Raw genomic sequence first — 20,465 nt, 5'->3', positions numbered from 1 at the left:
AAGGCCAGCTGACCTTGGTCCCAGCCGGGCCCTGCCCTGCCCCGCCCCACCGCTTTACCCCTACCCCACCCCAACCCCCTGCCCCGCCTTCCCTTCACAGCCTGGGTTGGAGTGTTGAGATAACCCACCACCCCCTGTTTCCTCCAGGCCAGGAAGGAGCCAGGCAGAGGAAGTATTAAGAAGAGTAATATAAACACTCCCCCCTGTGGGCGGCAGGGTCCAGAAAGGGCACAGCCACCACCCAGAGCAGACCAGTGAGCTGAGCAGCACCAGTGCACCGGGCGACCTGGGGAGATGGGCCTGGCCACGGAGCACGGCGGGGCCTACTCGCGGGCAGGGGGCAGCCCTCGCGGCTGCTGGTATTACCTGCGCTACTTCTTCTTCTTTGTCTCAGTCATCCAGTTCCTCATCATCCTGGGCCTGGTCCTCTTCATGGTCTACGGCAACGTGCACGTGAGCACGGAGTCCAACCTGCAGGACACCAAGCGCCGCGCTGAGGACCTGTACAGCCAGGTCATGGGGCTCACGGTCAGCCAGGCCAACCTGTCCAAGGAGCTCAACCTCACCACCCGTGCCAAGAATACCATCATGCAGATGCTGCTGAACGCCCGCCGAGACCTGGACCTGATCAATGCCAGCTTCCGCCAGTGCCAGGCTGAACGGGTAAGGCCAAGGGCCCAACGCTGGCCCTGGTGACCCCAGGAAAGTCAGTTCACCTCTCTGAGCTTCAGTTTCCCCATCCATGAGATGGGAGTCACAGACCCTACATTTTGCGTGAGGAGCCCTAGTAGATCAGCAATGCGAATTTTGTTTGTATAAGTATATCCCTTGCGATATTTTGGATATATTTATACTAAAAAATTAAAATATTCACCCTGGCTGGTTTGGCTCACTGGTTAGAGGGTCAGTCCATGGACCAAAGTGTTGAGGGCTCGATTCCTGGTCAAGGGCATGTTCCTCCATTGCAGGTTTCCTGGACTGGTCCGGGTGCATGTGGGAGGCAACTAATCAAAGTGTCTCTCTCGTGTTGATATATCTCTCCCTCTCCTCCCTCCCTTCTACTCTCTCTAGAAATCAATGGAAAAAATACCCTCAGTTGAGGATTTAAAAAAAAAAACTTTTTTAAGTATTTGTTTTCTATCCAGAATTCAAGTGTAACTGAACCTCAACCCTGGGCCCATGACTTAATATGCATAAAGCACCCAGAACACGCCAGCTGCAAATAAGAACTGACTAAATAAAACCCCAGAAAGTTAGGTTCTGGCTTAGTAATAAGTATCGATGGCTTCTATTTGCCTTATGCTGGTGTCCGCTTCAGAAATATTATCTCATCATTGAAGCCAAGAGGTAGAGAGAAATTATTAACCCGTTGCAGATGGGGAAATGGAGGCTTGAGAAGGTGGCTTTCCCGGGAGAGCAGAAGCAGGTGGCTCCCAGGAGAAAGTCACAGCAGCACACGTCGGTCTCATGGAGACTTCACCCCCTTGCACTCATGTTAACCTCATTGGGCAATTTGCCTATGTTTCCTCACACACACACCACACACACTATCTGTGGAGGCCTTGGTACCAGAGACACTGAGGAGGGGTCCCCCTCAGGCCTGGCTGGGGTTGGGAGAGAGGCTGGGTGGGGACAGCCTTGATTTTTCCCACCGGAAGGGTCCTGGCTGGCTGGGGTGGGAGGCAGGGGCAGGGGGGAGAATAAGCCTCTGCTGGATTCTCAGACCACCCAACCCTCATTGGACAGAAAGGCCTCCCCCATATCCGCTCCAGGAAGGACCATGTCTTTGCTTCTTGGACCCCACAGCAGGGCATTTCTCCTTTAGACTCCCAAAAGGGAGCAGGTCCCCCTCAGGCCCCCAGAGCAGAGAGGGTCTCCCCTCAGACCCCCAAAATGGGGGAGTCTCCCCACAGCCCCCAGGGATGTATGGGTCTCTATCTGACTTCAGAATGGGGGCAGGTCCCTTCTCAGACTCCAGAGCAGGGTGGGTCCCCCTTCAGATCCTCAGAATGGGATTTATCCTCTCTCAGACTCCCAGGGCAAGGCTGTGTACCCCCTCCCCTGGCTGGAGTGGGTCCCCTCAGATGTCTCACTTCCTGGGAATTAGCCAATTCCGATCATCCAGGACACACACTGCCATCCAGCCCAGGAGCAATCACACTTATCCCAGAATCCTGACTCCCTGTTAGAGAAGACTAAAAATCTAAGAATCTAGATCTTCACAACCTTAAAATTGGAAAATCATGCTTTTTTTCCCCCTTTGAGTTGACAAATTCCTCTGGGCTTGAACCCCTCAGGGTTTTCTCTTAAGGGGATCCTGGATCCCATGCCCGCCCCCTAGGAAGGGGGTGCCAATGGCTGTGGGGTAGCCCCTGGACCCACCCCAGCCCCCGCTCCAACAGCCCCAGTGTCTGATGGTAGTGGATATGAATCTTGGTCTTTCCCCAATTTGGCACTGCTAAGAAACATGATTTTTTCTTAAATTTTCTGCAAATGCAACTGCATTTCTGACCCTGAGACCCTGGAAGAGAAAGGAAAATTGAACTCGGTGATTTTTTTAGGGTCTGCCCACCACTACCCATGTCAAGGCACCAGGACCCTGACCAGGATATGGTCAGTCATCCTGGGACCCCTTTTGACACTTGCTCTAACTGGAAGATAACTCTTTCTCACTTTATGTTTGGATTCAACTCACTTTGTCTCCACCTGCCTCCCTTCCCCTTCTATGGCTGAGGCTTTTGAAAGCAGAAGTCACTGGAACTTCCTGAACTGTTTCTGTGCTCCCCCTAACCCCAGGGCATTAGCACAGGCCCAGCTTCTTAAGGACAAGAAGTAAGGACAAGAAATGACAGAAAGACAAACCCCCTGCACTCTTCATATCTTTGTTATATTTCTGCGAAGGGTTTTGTTTCAAAGTTTGGAAGTCATAGCCTTTGTTGGATTGTAAAAACTTAATTCACATGCCATAAAATTGACCCACTTATTATTATTTTTAATCCTCACCTAAGGATATTTTTTCTATTCCTTTTCACAGAGAGTGGAAAGGGGGGGGGCGGGGGAAGAGAGAGAGAGAGAGGGAGAGAGAGAAACATTGATGTGAGGGAGACACATCAACTTGTTGCCTCCCGCACTCGCTCTGACCAGGGCCCGGGATCGAGCCTGCAACTGAGGTATGTGCTCTTGGCTGGAATCGAACCCAGGACCCTTCAGTCCGCGGGCTGACTCTCCAACCACTGAGCCAAACTGGTTAGGGCTAATTCACCCATTTAAAGTGTACAGTTCAGTGATTTTCAAAGTACATTCACAGAGTTGTGCAGCTGTCATCACAAATAATTTTAGAATATTTTTCATCACCCTAAAAGGAAACCCCGTCCCCATTAGCAGGCACTCCACATTCCTCCTTCCCCCCGTCCGTGGGAACCATGAATCTGCTTCCTGTTTCTTATGGAATTGCTTATTCTAGGCATTTTATCTATATAGAACCAGACACTGTGTGGCCTTTTGTGACTGACTTCTGTCACTCAGCATCATGTTTTCAAGATTTATCCACATTGTAGTGTGTGTCAGTGCCTCCATACTTTTTATTGCCAAATTGTATTAATTGTAACGACTTTTGAAGATCAGACCAGCTTTCCCTATAAAGGAGCCAGGCCCTCATGAACTGGGCCAAACTAGGCCACCTGGGCTCTGGATCTGGAGCCCCAGCCCTGAGAGTCTGAGCAGCCCCAAGGTCAGGGGGCCCGTAGGCCCCTCTGAGCTTTGTCCTGTGTCTCACCCGAGCAGGTGGTCTACATGAACAACCAGAGGTATATGGCTGCCATTATTCTGAGTGAGAAGCAATGCCAAGAACACCTCAAGGGGACCAACAAGAGCTGCAACGGTGAGTGATCTGGGCAGCGGGGAGCCAGGGTGGTGGCCTCCCCATCCAGTTCCTTGGCAGCCCCCAGCGTTCCTGAGTCCTATCATCCTGTACCTGTAGACTTGTCCTTCATGCTGACCCAGAAGGCCAAGATGCTAGAGGGGGAGCTGGCCAAGGAGAAGGCTATGTGCACCAAAGACAAGGAGGGTCTACAGTTGAGCAAGCGGGTGGTGGAAGAGCAGCTGGCTGAATGCACCAAGGCCCGGGAGCAGCAGCGGCAGGAGCGACAGCTGGCCGAGAGTCAGCTGCAGAAGGTGCAGGACCTCTGCCTTTCACTGAACAAGGACAAGGTTGAGATGGACCTGCACAACCTCTGGCGGGACTCCATTATCCCACGTACCCTCGAATCAATGAACTACGGCCCATACCATTTCAGCTCAGAAATGGCCTCCATCCGGAGAGCCTGTGACCACCTGCCTACCCTCATGAACACCAAGGTGGAGGAGCTGGCCCAGAGACTGCGGGCTGACATCAAGAGTGTGGCCCGTGAGAACTCGGACCTCCAACGCCAGAAGCTGGAGGCCGAGCAGGGCCTGCGGGCCAGTCAGGAGGCCAAGGAGAAGTTGGAGAGGGAAGCCCAGGCCCGGGAGGCCAAGCTCCAGGCGGAGTGTGCCAGGCAGACCCAGCTGGTGCTGGAGGAGAAGGCGGCCCTGCGGAAGGAGCGAGACAACCTGGCAAAGGAACTGGAGGAGAAGAAGCGGGAGGCCGAGCAGCTCAAGATACAGGTGGCTGTCAGCAACTCGGCCCTGGACACCTGCATAAAAGCCAAGGTGGGCTGGTAACCCTGGATTCAGATGGCATTGAGGTTGGATCTAGAGACCAAATTAGTGGTGATGTTAAACTTCGTTTTGAGGTCTGTTTGAGTTTGGGTTATTTAGGACTCGCTTGAGAGTTTCATTGACATTAGGATAGGGGCCAAGTTTAAATTGGGATCAACATTAAGGAGGAGTGTAGGGTTAAGACTGGAGTTGGAGGTTAGGTGGCTGTAGGGTCCAGGGTTGAGTGAGGGGCAAATCTAGAGTATCAGTTGCTTTGTGATCAGGCTGAGTTGAGGCATTGAGGCTGGACTTAGAATTTAGGGTAGGGTCACACATATGTGGTTGTTGAGTCTAGAGTTGGTTTAAGGATTATGGTTATGTATTCATGTAGGATTTTATTGGCCTTAGGATTGGGGTGGAGTTTGAAATTGGGAATGACTGAGAAAGGGTTAAGGATTGGGGTTGAGTTTAGGGCATTGGGATGGGCCTCAAAATTAGTTTGGGGTGAAGATTAGGGATTCATTGAGGGTTGGTGTCAGGGTTGAGAATTGTTTGAGTTGAATTGAAGGGTCAGGGGCAATGGGTTAAGGTTGTGAGTGACACTGGGGCTATAGTGAGGGTTAAGGCAGGTCTAGAGAAAGGCTTGACATGTTAAATTTGGTTCTAGAGTTGGGTCAAGGTGAGTTCTTGGTGACTGCCATATCTAGAGTTGGTTTAGGTTAAGGTTAGGGCTCCATCTCATTAGTCTTAGATCTGGAATTGAGTTTGGAGTTTAGACCATAAGGAAAGGTTTAAAAGTTGGGTCAGGAGTTGTATGCAAGGCAGCTGTTGGGTCTAGGGTTGGATGAGGAGTGAATCTAGTATGTCAGTGGCTTTGGGATGGGTTGAGGTACTGAAGTTGGAGTTGAGGCCCAGGTGGGTATAGGTGGCTGGTGGGCCTAGAGATGATTAGAAGTTTGGGGCCAAGAGTGGATTTAGGATTTCATGGACATTAGAAGGGGCAGGGATTGGCACTGAACATGGGTTAGGGGTTGAAGCTGGGTTGGGTTTAGGATGGCTGGTAGGGAGTTGAGTTGTGCTGGCATTGGAATATATTTGAGGTGAAGGATTAGGTGACCCTGGGTTAGGATGGGGATATATTGGGGTTGGGGTGAGGCTCAAAGCTTGATCTAGAGTAGAAGCTGTGTGGGTGCTAATCATGGGGTGGGGCTGGGGTGGGGTTCTGTTTCAGGTAGAGGCTGGGCATCTAAGGTTGAGTTGGAGTTGACTGTTATCTTGGGAAGGTGTTTGTAGGTGTCCATGGTAGATCCTGGGGCTGGGGGAACTGGGTTGGGGATTGGATTTTTCATAGTGGCTGTGTCTAGGTGATGGGTTGGGGTCAGAGTTAGATCTAAAGTTACAGCAGATTAAATTTGTCATTGGGATTGGGTTTAAGTTGGATTTGATTCTAAGGAAGGCTCCGTTTTCATGTTGGGATCGGATTTTAGGTAACTAAGTTCAGAACTGGTTTTGGATTTCAGGTTTGGAAGGATTGGCTTAAGGTTGCTCAAGGCATGGCATTGAGAACTGGGGTTGAGTGGTTTACAGAGTGGGTTGACTTCAGTCTAGGGGGGTAGGGTTGGGTGGATGGACTCAGTTGGGGTCATAGATTGGGGTCAGGTTGGTACTGTGGCTGTAATGGAGGGTGAAGCAGGCCAGCCCTGCACAGTGGGGTCTCTGTGGAGCTGCCAAGCAAAGCCAGTCCCTGGAGTCCCCAATCATTTGAGGGCAAGTGGGCACAGGTGATGATTATACATCTATTAGCATATGTGTCCTCCATGAGCACCTGTCCATTTCTCCACCCTGGAAGGACCTCAGAGCCAGGTCTCCAAGGGCATGGAGGGGCAGGAATTTCCTTGGCACTCTGATTCAGGGGTCCCAACTTCTGCTAACTTCCCTCTCTCCTTCTTCTCACAGTCACAGCCGATGTCTGTGCCAAGACCTGCTGGCTCTGCCCTCAACCCCCCGCCCATCGGTGAGTGAAGGGAGAGCCAAGAAGGGGGGCTGCCACCTATCCCTAGCCCAGGGAAGGGGGCTACTAAGGCAATAGGTTGGGTGTAATCCCCTCTCTTGGCAGACCCAGCTAGCCTGGAGGAATTCAAGAAGAGGATCCTGGAGTCCCAGCGGCCTTTTGCAGGCAACGCAGCCTCATCCAAGTGAGGTACTGGGCAGGTTGAGATGTTCAGTCTCAGTGCTTTGGTCTCAGGACTAGGGGTGGAGGGAGGCTCATCTCACACTTACTGCTTCCTTGAGTGCCTGCTCTGTACGAGGCCCTATTCTGGGCCTTGAGGACACAGCAATGACCAAGATGCATGCTGTTCTATTCACAAAACTCCCTGAGGAGTGGGCAGAAGAGACAGTGATAGAGCCATGATAAGAACAGTGACCAAGAGCCTGTAAGTTTTAGGTGCTTAGTGTGAGCTTGGCACAGTTCTAAGCATTGCACTATTAACTCATTCAACCTGTCAGTTGGTGAGTTACTGTTATTCACACTTTCTGGATGAAGAATGAGGCACAGAGAGGGTATGCGGCATGCTCCAGGTAACACAGCAAGAGAGGAGTAAGCTGAGACTTGAACCCAGGCAAGGGAGAGCCTTGGTGAGCAGGGCACCTTTGAGCTGGAGGATGGGCAGAAGCAGCCTGGGGAGGGCAGTGCTCCAGGCCACATGAACAGCCAGGGCAAAGGCCCAGTGGTCAGGACTTGGGTGAGGGAGGGTGGCTGGAGTGGAGGAAGGGAAGGAGGGAGAGCATCTGAGAGTGACCATGGGCCTCTCAATCCACCCCTCACTTTCTACTTCTACAAAAATGGGGGCCTCCGAAATCAAGGGCATGGAAATGCTTTGCCAGCTGTAAAGTGCTGTCCACCAATGGCTGGAGCAAGGGGCTTGGGGCCTCAGTGGGGAAACTCAAAGGCGCTTGGCACATTCTCAGGTCATGGCTCCATGCCTCTGCCCCCCTTGCCACCTCCCGGGACTTGGTTATCCATCCAATGACATCCGGTACATCATGGGGAAGGTGACTCAGGCCGCAACCCCAAGAACACCCTGTGCATACTCCCTCTTCAATAACACACTGCTGGCCTAGGACCCGGGAATTGGCAGTCCCATTTGCAGTTTAGGACCTGAGGTCCAGGGAGGCACCCAAGATTTTAAGTCACATCCCTCTCACCCCAAAGCCTGTGGCTTCCTTCAATTGCTTCGTGCCACCAGACTATTTTCTGCCTAGGTCTATTTTAGCGTCAGGGTGCTAAATGCAGGCCTTGGCCCAGACTTCCAGAGATCTGCCATCAACAAATCAGGGTTCTCTACATGTGCCTCCATCTCCACTACACCTCTTCTTACACACCCTCTCTGCCTCCGAGGGGAGCTCACGCCTTTAAAAACTGGCCCCCTCACTCTGGAAGGCTCTTCCTGGGCAAAATTCCTCAGCCTCAGGCAGCCTGCAGAGAGGGAAACAAGAGGGTAGGGAGAAGCCCCTGCTCTGAGCAAACTGTTTTCCTTTCTCCATCTTGGCCTGGAGCCATCATGGCAAGGAAGGAGGTTCTATTATTATCCCCATTTCTCAGAGAGGGAACTGAGGCCCCAGGGAAGTGACCAGCCCAGGGCCATGCGTCAGCAAATCAGGGCCAGAGCCAGGGCTGTCTCTGTCCCAGCCGAGAACAGGGAAGCTCTTGACATTGTTTACCCCAAATGACGTCCCCCTGAAGAGAAAACAATGTGCTCTTAAGCCTGGACAGCCCCCCCTCCTCCCCGCTTCACTCGGCAGGGTTGCAGGAAGGGCCTCTGGCTCGCTGGGCTTCAGCCTTAACTATCCTTCCCTTGAGAACCATGCCAGGGATAAGCAGGCCAGGGCCATCAGCCCTGGGTTCAAGTCCCAGCTGGGCCAGCCATTCAGTGGGAAACCGCAGGCGAGTCTGGCCAGAGAATCCTAACATCCAAATTTTCAATGCACCCAATCAGGGCCGAGGTCTGAGTCCTGCATCAAAACAGCCACCCCGTGATCTGGGAGTTTATTTCCTTTCCACTTTTATTCCTCTGCACTTTGAGAAAGTCTCCACTGGTGCTAACTTGCCCTAAGGCCTCCCACACATGTGCTGCTCTCCCATGTTCACAGAGCAAAGGCAGACCCAGGGCCCAGCATTACCAGGACTTGAGCACAAGGTCTTGCTTCTTTTTTAAAAAAAATTTTTTTTTAAATTGATTTAGAAAGGGTGAAGGAGAGAGAGAGAATCCTTGATGTGAGAAACATTGATCAGCTGCCTTCTGCATGTCCTATACTAGGGATCCAACCCACAACCCAGGCATGTGCCTCCACCCCGGTAATTGAACCGGCGACCTTCTGGTGCATGTGAACACACTCAACCAACTGAGCCACACCAGCCAGGGCAAGGTCTTGCTTTTAATTGCACTTTTTTTTTTCTTTTTTGTTAATCCTCATCAAAGGACATTTTTTCCATTGATTTTTTTAAAAAAAATATCTTTATTAATTTCAGAGCGAGGAAGGGAGAGGGAGAGAGAGAGATAGAAACATCAATGATGAGAAAGTCATCAATCGGCTGCCTCCCGCACGCCCCCAACTGGGGATCGAGCCCGCAACCCGGGCATGTGCCCTGACCCGGAATCGAACTGCAATCTCCTGGATCCTAGGTGGATGCTCAACCGCTGAGCCACGCCCGGCCGGGCTTCCATTGAGTTTGAGAAAGTGGAAGTGTGGGGAGAGAGAGAGAGAGAGAGAAAGGGAGAGAGAGACATCAATTGGTTGCCTCCCACACATGCCTTGACAGGGGCCAGGGATTGAACCTGCAACAAAGGTTCAATGCCTTTTTCCAGATTTGAACCCAGGACCCTTTAGTCTGTGGGCTGATGCTCCAACCACTGAGCCAAACCGCCCAGGCCAATTTAATTAATTTTTAAAAACATAATTGAGATAAAGACAAATTTTAATTAAATATTGGTTTAGGGACTATGTGGCTGGACACAGAAAAGTCAGGATGTGGAAGGTTGAAGATGGGAATTGCATCCTGTCTCTGAGCCAGGCACACAGCAAGCATTGCTCAAGTTTGTTGCTATCACAGTTATGACTTGTTTGTTCATTCAACCCATATTTCTTGAGCCACAGCTGGGTGCCCAGGACACAGGCAGGAGTAAGGTACAGAAACTCATGCCCTGTGGAGTTCACAGTCTTGTGGGGAGACAGAGAATAAATCAGACGAATGAGTCATTATATGGCCCCTTGGTGATGGGCAAGACAGAAAAGGGATGAGGAAGTGTGGGAAAGTTAGAATTTTCCACAGGGGGCCAGGGCAGGCTTCCCTGAGGTGACATTTGAGCAGAGAACTAAGGGAGGTGAGGGGGAGCCATGGGAGGGAGGACATTGCTGGGAAGTGTGTACCAGGCAGAGAGCACAGTCTATGCAAAGGCCCTGAGACAGAACCATGCCTGGTGAGTTTGAGCGAGGAGGCTGATATGGCTGGAGCCTAATGATTGGAGAGGGAGAGGAGTTGAGACCAAAGAGATGACAAGGGGACAGATCAGGCAGGGCTTTGTGGCTGTGGTAAGGAAACTGGGAGCCTTGGGGTGGGCTGTCAGCAGAGGAGGATGAGACCTGACTCCGGTGTTGGCGCCCTCTGGTCATAGTTGGGGATGAAAGTGGGAGCCAGGGATCAGTGTTAAGGTGACTGCATTGGTTCAGGTCAGCAATGGGAGCTTAGGACCCTCAGTCTGTGAAAAACGGCAAAGGGTGACCCACCCTGGTGGGCAGGAGTGAGTGAAGCGTGTGTCAGAGGCTGGAGACGGGGAGGGTGGACCAGAGCCAGCCAAAGAACGTGAGGCTAGGGCCCCAGGGAAGAGCCAGGGAAGGAAGGGAGGGGGCCAGCGGAAGCAGGACTTGGCTGTGGCCCCCTCCTCCCCCACCAGGAAATAGCGTCTGCGCCAACCCCTGACCCCTCACGAGAACCTCTGCCAGGACAAGGAGGGGGAAGGGCATTCTCCACAGCAGCTGGATGACTCCTGCAAAGGGTGGGGGCAGGGGGAGTGGAAGCAAGGCAATAATAGTTCTTGGAGTTTGGGGGAACTGTGGCAGGATTTGAGTTCTTGAAGGGGAGGTCTGGTGGAGAATAGTGGGTGGAACCTTGAATTCCAGACCTAGAGGATCTGGCTTTGTTCTGAGGAGACGGGGGCGGGGGTGGAGAGCATGTGAGTAGGGGCAGGCTCTTTAGAAAAACCCTCCTGTGAATGAATGTGTGTGTGTGTGTGTGTGTGTGCGCGCGGGGTGGGGGTGGGGGTGGGTGGACAGGGGCTTTAGGGCAAACTCCTAGGATCCCCAGGGCCTTAGGGAGTAAAGGTGAGAGGCAGACAGACTGCGGCAGAGGCCTGGAGGTGGCCTCTCTGAACCTCTGACTTCTGTAATAATGAGGAGGCAGATATCTCAGTCTCACCATCCCAAAAAAGTTCAACAAGTAGGAATCTATGGGGGAGTTTGAGCCCTGAAAGCCAAGGAGTTCTTGGTAGCAACAAGGGGCTGGGGTAGGAGGAAGCAGCCCCCTGCAATGTTTGTCCTTCTAACAGTCTGATCCACTGCTGTATTCCCATCTCCTTTCTGCCCTAGTGTCTGAGAAAGCTCCAGGCCCTGGGGACCAAGGGTGGTCCCAACTGGCCTGTCTGCAGACCTGTGGCAGCAAGATGACCACAGCGTGGGACGCAGCCAGGCAATCCCTGGGCAAACGCACCACAGCGGGCGCCCTCGGCCTGCTCCCTCTGCTCGTCCTCACACCCCGCCCAGAACCCCTAATACTCTCACAGCCCCACACCTGCACCACAATCCCTCACCCACAGCTGCCACAATAACATCCCACAGACATGGCAATGATGTCATACAGACGGTGACCTGACAGACACTTCTACCAAACCCTGACCCAGTATCACACCCCTCTACACACAGGCCAAGACCCCCACAGCATCCCCTCGCAGCCCTCCCTGTGCCCCTGCCACTCACTCTCCTGATTCCCTTATCTCCCCCGCGCTTCCTCACCCACAGTACTTCAGGCCTGGGGAAGTGAGAACAGGAAGACATTCACCTCCATCCCTGCGAGAGTTTCCAGGCCCTCCTCGCACACCAGGGAAAATCTGGTTCAAGGGCAAACATAGCCCACGGGCCCCCTCATAGCTAGCAAGGGCACTCCTTCACTCCCTCTCCCCCCATACCCAGCCTTGCCTGTGGTCCCTACTAAATGTTAGTGGCACTAAATAAATGTTATCAATCCCTTCAAAGATTCAAGTCATGATTTATGCTTTGAAAAGGCACCACCTGCCTTTGAGCAAGAAAAGACTAGAAAGAAGATAAAAGCTGAGAACCCCAGCCCCAACGACCCTTGGCCAGAAGACCCTTCAACTCAGAATAAACTTGGGGGTATACCACCTTCCCCCAAGGTCTGGGCATCTCCGTGTGGGAAGAGACAGCATTGTTGTCAATTTTATGTTTCTTTAAAACAGCAGATAGTTACGAGGCAGTTTCTTACAAAGCAGATTATCCATTTGTAGCCTTCATTTTTCTACATTTGCAAAGATTCCCCCAAGTCTTGACAACAGTGCTCTGCTCAGTTTACCACAGCCTGTCGTGAATTGCAGGAACTCCTCCTTGCCAAAATTATTCCAGGAACAAAATCACAAAAGTCTTAGGCCATTTGTTTTGTTTTGTTGTTTGTGGCAAGATGGGATGTCAGAAAGGACAGCAGTCTGCTTTGGGAGTGTTTCAACTCCATGATCACTAGCCTAGCCGGTAGCTGGGGAAAAGCACGTTAAACACAGGGAAATCACACTGTACTCAGGAGACCGAGCAAGTTTAAAAGCCATAATACCTACTGCTGGGGAAGATGTAAAGAAAAGAGCGTTTTCCTACAGGACTGGTAGAAATGAAAATCTCACCATAGCTCCTCTGGAAATTAGTTTGGTGATATTTAATAAAAGCAAAAATACACCAACCCTTTGACTCAGTCACCCCATTCCTGGGGCCTTATCCCTGAAACATAAAAACTCCAGGGGGGGGGAAAAGTGCAAATGGCCACAGACGGAAAAACAACCTAAAAATTGTGATCTAGAATCTCAGCTTGTACCCCCCCCCCCCCACCGGACCTTGATTCCCTCCCAGCCCATCCCCTGGGACAGAGAACAGGGAGGGGGGTGAGTCATGAGGAGCCAGGGCTGGCAACACACGCTTAGGGCAGGCAAGTCTGGAAGGACAAAGGAGCGATACTTCCTGGACACGGAAATGCGGGTGAGAGAAGCTGCTGCAGGAAACACTCGGCTGGGGTCCCTGCCAAGTTAGGGCAGGGGGGTTAGCCAAGCCAGGGCGCCCAGACGAACCAGTCTGGAGGCCCCAAGGAAGCGGGGACATCCCTGTGACCACAAGCCTACTGCCTGATCAGCCTGAAGTCCTTTCCAGCTGAGGCCTGCTAGTCCCAGCCCCCATAAGAGTTTGGGTTCTAGAGCCAGACATCCCCGATTCAAATCTTGGCTCAATCCATCTCAGCCTCCATTTTCTCATCTGAGAAATAAATGTGATATAATCATTATAAACTCTCTGGACATTGGGTAAGGGTCTATAACTCTTGGTTGGCCATACCCTCCACGGCTCCTGATTACCCTGGGCACCAAGTCCAGTTCCTCAGCTCTCTTGTGCCCCTCCCCCTTTGCACAATGAACCCTATCCTTCAGCTATCCTGGCTGGACATTTAGTTCTCTGACTAGACTGACTCTTTTTAAAAATACATTTTTTTATTGATTTTAGAGAGAGGAAGGGAGAGAGAGAGATAGAAACATCAATGATGAGAGAGAATCATGGATAGGCTGCCTTCTACATGCTCCCTACTGGGGATCAAGCCCGCAACCTGGGTGTGTGCCCTGACGGGGAATGGAACCATGACCTCCTGGTTCATGGGTTGACACTTTACACTCAACCACTGAGCCACACCAGCTGGGCTAGACTCATTGACTCTTAATTGTAATTTGTGCTGTGCCCTCTGACAAGAATGCCTTTTCTTGCCTGACACATTCTTTTTCCTCCAAGGCCCACCCTCAGAGGTCCCACCTCCAGGCAGCCCTCCTGGATGACCCAGGTATAGCCCTGACTTCCCCTGGGGCCTCCCCAGCCCATCCCTCACTCTTTCTGACAGATTCTATAGCTCTGACTCACCCAGGCTTGGTGGCTCTCTGGGGAAGGGCAGGGATCGAGTACCAGTTGGGAGTAATTGGCAGACCCCCTCCCTGACTCTATGGTCCAGCCGCTGGGTGAGGTTCTGACTCTTTGGGGATTTCCTGTGACCTCTATGAAAAAAAACCATGGCTGCTTCCCACAAACCACCTCACCCTTCTTGGAAAAAAGGGACTGTAGCCAAGGACCTTGGTCCAGCCCTGTGCCAGGTCCTAGGGGGAGGCAGGCGGGGGCTCAGGCATCCTGCCCCAAGAGCCTCTCCATCCCCACCTGGACCCTGCTCACACTTCCTGGGAGCCCTCCAGACCTTCCCCATGTTGTGACATCTGGACAACTACCCCCACTGGACCTACATTATTGCTTTTCTTCTCTGAGCATCAGTTGCTTTTCTGCAAAATGGGCATAATTGTAACACCCATGGACTCGGCTCTCAGAGTAACCCCTTCCATCCAGTAGCTCTTCATTCAGGGGCCATCCCAACTGCTGAATAAGGAAAGAAATCAATAAAAAGTGACATATTTCCATGAAGTCCATGAAGACATGGTATTGGGGAGTACCCTTTAGTTAGTTGGGTGGTGGGAGCCTCCTGAAGACCCTTTCATACCCTTTGCGGGCCCTACACACCTCCCAGCCTCTGTTCATATGTCCCCTGGAATCTGAGATTGTATTTTCAACCACTGGAGGTGATCTTTCTCTGAGTCTGGAAAAGATGCTGACCTTATTTGAGACTCAGTTTTCACTTCTGGCAAGGGAAGTTGACCATTGATAAACTGCCTGGATCCCTGGGACCCTAGCAGGCTGGAGCCCTGGCGGACTGCCGGGCACCTTCTTTGTTAGAGCAAGGCGCCCTCTGCTGGCTTGTCATGACCATAGCAGGTCCCCCATAAGTCCCTGAATCACAGGCCTCACTGTCAGGCCTTCCTCCCCTGGAACTCGCCTCCCTCCTCTCTCCCAGACTCACTCTGCTCCACACTGGCCACCTCCCTGTTCCTTGAACATAGGGCAATGTCCCACCTCAGTGCCTGTGCTGTACCCTTTGCCTGGGACACTCTCACAAGCTTCCTCTATTTGGTTTCCTTCTCACCATTCGGATGTCGGCGCATATGTCACCTCTGCTCTGCAGGGCATCCAGCCCACAAATCCCTGACCAGGCCATGTCCCCTCACTGTAAATTCACACAGCAGCCATCAAACCTCACTGGAAGGAGCTATATCTCTAACAAGGAGAGGTGATACCTGCTTGCTTCTATCCATGTTCCCAGCACCCTGCAGTCAGCCTGTTGCACAGAAGACCCACAGTAAACTCAAAATAGAGTCAAGCAGACCTATGTGCAAATCCCAAAACTGGGGACCTCCACCAACCAACTACTACTGAGTCTGTTTCCTGATCTGTAGAACTGTTCACCGCATTGTGTTGTTATGAAGATCCAGTAAAGGGATGTGTACAATTCTAGACTACAGAGGGTCCTTGGTAAATACTCACTAAGTGAGTAAATAAATGAATGAATCAATGAAGACTTCTCTTCTTGAAAGAAGCCAGAGGTGCCCTCTAAAAATAGTTCGCTGTTCACTTGACCCAGAAAACCCCACAAAATCATGCAAATCAAGAGGTTCAAATCTTCGTGTTCACTTTAAGAACATTTGTGAAACAGCCCAGGCCATCAAGGGTACGCATATTCGAAAAGCTACCAAGTATCTGAAGGATGTCACTTTACAGAAGCAATGTGTGCCATCCCATCGTTACCATGGTGGAGTTGGTAGGTGTGCCCAGGTAAAACAGTGGCCCAAAAGGACTGCTGAATTTTTGCTGCACATGCTTAAAAACACAGAGAGCAATGCTGAACTTAAGGGTTTAGATATAGATTCTCTGGTCATTGAGCACATCCAGATGAACAAAGCGCCTAAGATGCAACATACAACTTACAGAGCTCATGGGCGGGTTAACCCATACATGAGCTCTCCCTGCCACATTGAGATGATCCTACTGAAAAAGAGCAGGTTGTTCCTAACCCAGAAGAGGAGGTTGCACAGAAGAAAAAGATATCCCAGGAGAAACTGAAGAAACAAAAACTTATGGCCCAGGAGTAAATTCAACATAAAATAAATACTAATAAAAGTAAAAAAAAAATCAAAAAAAAAAAAAATCAGTGAAGACTAATCTTGGGCCCTAGTCAGTTTGCCTCAATGGTTAGAGAGTCAGCCTGTGGACTGAAGGGTCCCAGGTTCGATTCTGGTCAAGGGCACATACCTTTGTTGCAGGCTCGATCCCCAGCCCTGGTCAGGGCATCAGGGCGCATGCTGGAGGTGGCCAATCGATGTGTCACACATCGATGTTTCTCTCTCTCTCATTCTCTCTCTCCCTTCCACTCTCTCTGAAAAGCAGCAATGGAAAAAATATCCTCAGGTGAGGAGTAAAAAAGAAAGGCTAATCTTGGAAAGGAAGTAGGTCCCCCAGGGTTTTGCAAGTCACTTAAGATACAAGAGACAAAGTTTCAAGATTAATACCAAAAAAGGAATGACAACTTGCAGAGCAGTAAACACACAATGTATGTAGAATACATAAGACAAAACATATTTTACAGGTGCACCCACAAGTACACAAACACTCAAAGGAAGTTCCAGAAGGACACAAGTTATGCTGTGACATCAGTGGGGGTGAGGGAAGAGATTTCCGTGTTTAAACATTTCCAGGTCATCTGAGATTTTTTTCCTTTGGTATTTACAAAATACATTAAAAACTATGAAACAAAGACCCCTGAGATCCTTCTCCCTCCCTCCCAACCCTCACTGCTATTTCCCCAGGATCAGATGCCCAAAGGAACCTCTGTTCAGTCCCACTCCAGGGCCTGAACGCCCAGCAAGTCCCTGTGAGGGAATCTGGCCAGCTAGAGCTGGGTCACCACCAGCAACAGGGAGCTCACTCACTGTTTTGCAATCAAGTTCTTCCCCAAGGAAATGAGAAGCTCACATGGCCTAAGCTATTCCCAGATGTATCAAGGATTCTCAGTGTCCATACAGCTGGTCCAAGCTTCAGCAGTCCCCTTACTTGCCCACGCAGAAGTCCCGGAAGATGATATCCAGGATCTCTTCAGTGCCCCCTCCACTGGTGAGGCAGGCCAGGTGCCCCCGGGCAATCCGCAGTGCCTCGGCTGCCAGAGCTACATCTTTAGCTTGCTTGTAGTGGCCAAGGGCGTCCAGGCAACCCTGGAGGTGATGCTGGTGCCTTGCCCGCGTCAGAAGTGGTGGGCCTGTGGATGGGTTTCCACACCTGCAAGAGATAAAGAACAGTGTCTCTTAACTTCATACCAATCAAAGGAGGGGATGATTATATTCATTCTGCAGATATAGGAACTGAGCCTGCAGGCAGGTATGTCTCCAGAGCCATGGCTCAGCCCCCACCCTTGAACTTGGGTGGAGGCTGTGGGACAGGCAAGGTGAGGCTCACACTGCAGCCAACTCCTTCCTCAGTGCCTCCAAGAGGCCGTCTAGCCCCTCCCCAGTCAGGCAGGATAGCAGCAGGTGGGGAGGGAGTTCAGGGCTGAGGTCTGGGCCCCCAGAGGGCAGCAGGTCCGATTTGTTCAGCACCAGCAACAGGCGCTGGCTGTTCCCGTTGGGGCTCTGAGCTATCGCAGGGGTGACAACCGTGTCCAGGAAGTCGCAGCTGGACGGAGATGCCAGGTCAGAGGCGTCCAGCACAGCCAGAATGAGGTCAGCCTGCTCCAGCCTGGGGAAGCAGGGAGAACCAACTGAGTGACCCCAGAGTAGGGCAATTACGGGCATTGGGTTGCGCTGAGTGTGGGAACCAAGCAGAACATTGGGGGTGGAGCAGAAAATGTAGGCAGAGGCCAAAATCTAAGGGCTGCCCTCCCTAAATCAGAGTCCCCAGTTAAATTTCTGATTCAGGAAGAAAGAAAAATAAATACAATAGGGAGAGGAAGGGCCCCGTTTCCCACTACCCTGTCTGCCCACCCACCTCTCACGGGCTCGCCGCACACCCTCCTGCTCCACTGGCCCCTTGCCCTCCCGCAACCCTGCCGTGTCGCTCAGGAGCGCTGGGAACCCAGCCAGGTCCACAGGGATCTCCAGCACATCGCGGGTGGTCCCCGGCTCTGGGGACACGATGGACACTGGCTTCCGGCCTGGGAAGCAGAAGGGGGTCAGAGAAACAGGCAGAAGTCAGTGAACACGAGGGAGCCCCTCTCCCAAGCTCCTGCCCCTGGTTGGACAGAGATTTTACCCTCCCTGGCCCCTTCCTGACACCTGAAGAGCTCAGGCCCCGCCCCTGCCCACGTCCCACGCACTGAGTAGGTTTACTAGGCTGCTCTTGCCCGCGTTGGGGGGTCCTGTGACCACTACGTGCGCCCCTGAGCGCAGCCTCTGCCCGCGCCTGGCATCTCGAAGATGTGTGTTCAGTGCCACCTCCAGCTCTCGCACTTGACTGTCAGCTGTGGATGGAAGAAAGCAGAGAGGAGGGAGTGAGGGAGCTTCTGGGGGCTGAGATGCCCGGTGTCACCATCCCTGGCCCCCAGGCGAACACACCTTGCTCCAGGATGCCCTCCTCCAGGTTGTCATCCTCCCCAAAGTCGATATAGGCCTCTACATGGGCCAGAGCCTGGGAGAGGGGAAGTATATGGTGTTATCACCCAGAAACCCATCCCCCAGTCCCCTAATTTGCCCAGGTCCAGCCTAACCTAAGGGGTCATATTGGAGGTTCATAGACCAGAAGCTCTTACCCACGGGATGGACAGGTGGGTTCTCTGAGGCAGGGAAGGAGCAAATGGGGACTTGCCTTAGTGATGGTCTCGGCCCAGGCACAGCAGAGATGACCCAGCTCCCCGTCCAGCTGCCTCAGGGCCTGCCGCCGCTGTGCCTCGGTTTCCGCATGGATCAGATCCGCCAGCCCCTCCACCTCAGTCAGGTTCAACTTCCCATGGGCGAAGGCCCGCCTGGTGAACTCACCTGCCTCTGCAGGCCGCAGCCCTGGCACCCTGCCTGCGGGACGGTCCGGGTACTGAGCCGTTGGCCCCCCATCCAGGCCCACTGGCAGGGCCAGACCTCCACCCCAAGACTGTAGACTCACCCAGGGCCTGCAGGACGCCACTCACCACTGCCGGGCCTCCATGCACGTGGAACTCCACACAGTCCTCACCCGTGAAACTTTGGGGACCTAGTGTGGCGAGGAGGCAGAGGGCACAGCCTGGGCAACCGCCTGAGGTGGTCTACTGGGTCATGGGAGCTACAGAAGGTTCGGGATCTGGAGACCCTCACCTGGGAACCAGAGCACTAAGGCGCGGTCCAACGGCTCCCCAGAGCGGGGGTCGGTGAGCAGGCGCAGGCAGGCCCTGCGGGCCGGGGGCAAGTCCCGGGGCGCCGTTAAGCTCCGGAGGGCATGGCCACTGGCGGGACCGCTGGTCCGGATCACAGCTATGCCACAGCGGCCTTGGCCAGAGCTCAACGCAAAAATGGTGGCCCCGGGTCCGGGAGCCAGGGCGCCGCTGCCCTGGCGCGTGCACGGTCTGGGGCAGAAAAGGGCAGTCAGTGTGCATCTCGGTGGCTCTGCCGCAGAGCAGGCAGTTGGATCGAGGATTCGACGGTGGAGAAATACCGCTAGTGGGGGAAGGCTCTGCGGCTGGGGAATGGAGACTGGAGGGCATGAGGTCAGAGGGTGACCAGATTGAGGACTCTGAGGCCAGGTGACCTAGATGTGGGCTCTGCTGCAGGGGAGTGAATGGATTGGGGCATGGAAGAACTCGAAAGGTGTCTCTGCCGCAGGAAACTGAGCCCCCAGGCCCCGCAGAGAGGATTTGGGGCCCAAGCAACGCCCCATGCTGTCACACCCCTTCCCCCAGTATCCCACCTGAAAGGCCCACGTGCCGCCCGGGCTACCAGGGTCCAGAGCCCCCGCCACATGGATTCCAGCCTGCCCGCCCAGCCTAGGGGTTTGGAGTTCAGACAGGAGGCCCCGCCCACTCCACAACCGGTGGTGCCGCACTCAAGGATTCTCGACTACCATTGGCCACCCACTGAGGATCTTCGTTTCTATTGGTTGGTGCCTGGGAAAGAGGCAGGGACTGCACATAGGGTTGCAGCGAAATGGCGTTCCCCCTGGCAACATTAGACCGAATTTTTAGGATCCTAGAGCCGCGGGGATCCGAAATACCGGAAATGAGCGGTGGGAAGAATGTGGGCACAGGGCGGCAGGAATTACCGAGAGGCGAGGATTCGAGTCCCGTTTTTCTACCAAGCTACTCCGTGGCATTAAGTGAAGCAAGAACATTTCAGTGGCCCAGGGGAATGAGTTCCAGGAAACTCACCGGCGCTGGGCAAATCCTGTCCAAACTTTTGGGAAGGTGCCTACTTGTTTTCCTGGAACTCTCCAGGTTTTCACCCCTTCCCAGCTTTCTCTCCCGCCGCTTCCTCGGCCTCGAAAACCCTTCCTCACTTGGCAAATTCATCCTCGGGGCCTAGCTACAAGGTCGCCTCCTGCTCCGGCAGAGCTGAATGTCCTCAGTCTCTGGACACCCTCCCCCAAGTCAGAAACGT

The 20,465-nt window shown here is 52.9% G+C and overlaps 2 protein-coding genes across 3 annotated transcripts; one reads left to right on the top strand and one right to left on the bottom strand.

Moving 5' to 3' along the window:
• Nucleotides 1-294: 294 nt before the first annotated feature.
• On the top strand, nt 295-11,946 carry PLVAP (plasmalemma vesicle associated protein). 2 transcript variants are annotated; one of them, XM_016209416.2, is made up of 6 exons: nt 295-663; nt 3,784-3,880; nt 3,980-4,689; nt 6,634-6,691; nt 6,794-6,872; nt 11,323-11,946. In XM_016209416.2, exons 1-6 carry the CDS (start codon nt 295-297, stop codon nt 11,327-11,329), a joined length of 1,320 nt encoding a protein of 439 aa, XP_016064902.2. In that variant the 3' UTR covers nt 11,330-11,946. The 2 variants fall into 2 exon arrangements, with proteins under 2 accessions (XP_016064902.2, XP_016064903.2); XM_016209417.2 differs by having other exon boundaries at nt 6,794-6,877.
• A 4,504-nt stretch (nt 11,947-16,450) lies between these two features.
• GTPBP3 (GTP binding protein 3, mitochondrial) lies at nt 16,451-20,229 on the bottom strand. Its single transcript, XM_016209415.2, has 9 exons — nt 19,780-20,229; nt 19,191-19,438; nt 19,003-19,089; nt 18,712-18,914; nt 18,462-18,534; nt 18,224-18,367; nt 17,896-18,061; nt 17,368-17,646; nt 16,451-17,190 (listed from the first exon to the last, which is right to left on the bottom strand). Exons 1-9 carry the CDS (start codon nt 19,830-19,832, stop codon nt 16,965-16,967), a joined length of 1,479 nt encoding a protein of 492 aa, XP_016064901.1. The 5' UTR covers nt 19,833-20,229; the 3' UTR covers nt 16,451-16,964.
• Between the last annotated feature and the right edge of the window lie 236 nt (nt 20,230-20,465).

This window comes from Miniopterus natalensis, chromosome 4 (genome assembly GCF_054644295.1).
Source record: "Miniopterus natalensis isolate mMinNat1 chromosome 4, mMinNat1.hap1, whole genome shotgun sequence".
NCBI classification, from domain to species: domain Eukaryota; kingdom Metazoa; phylum Chordata; class Mammalia; order Chiroptera; family Miniopteridae; genus Miniopterus; species Miniopterus natalensis.
This window is presented reverse-complemented; position numbering and strand designations above follow the sequence as displayed.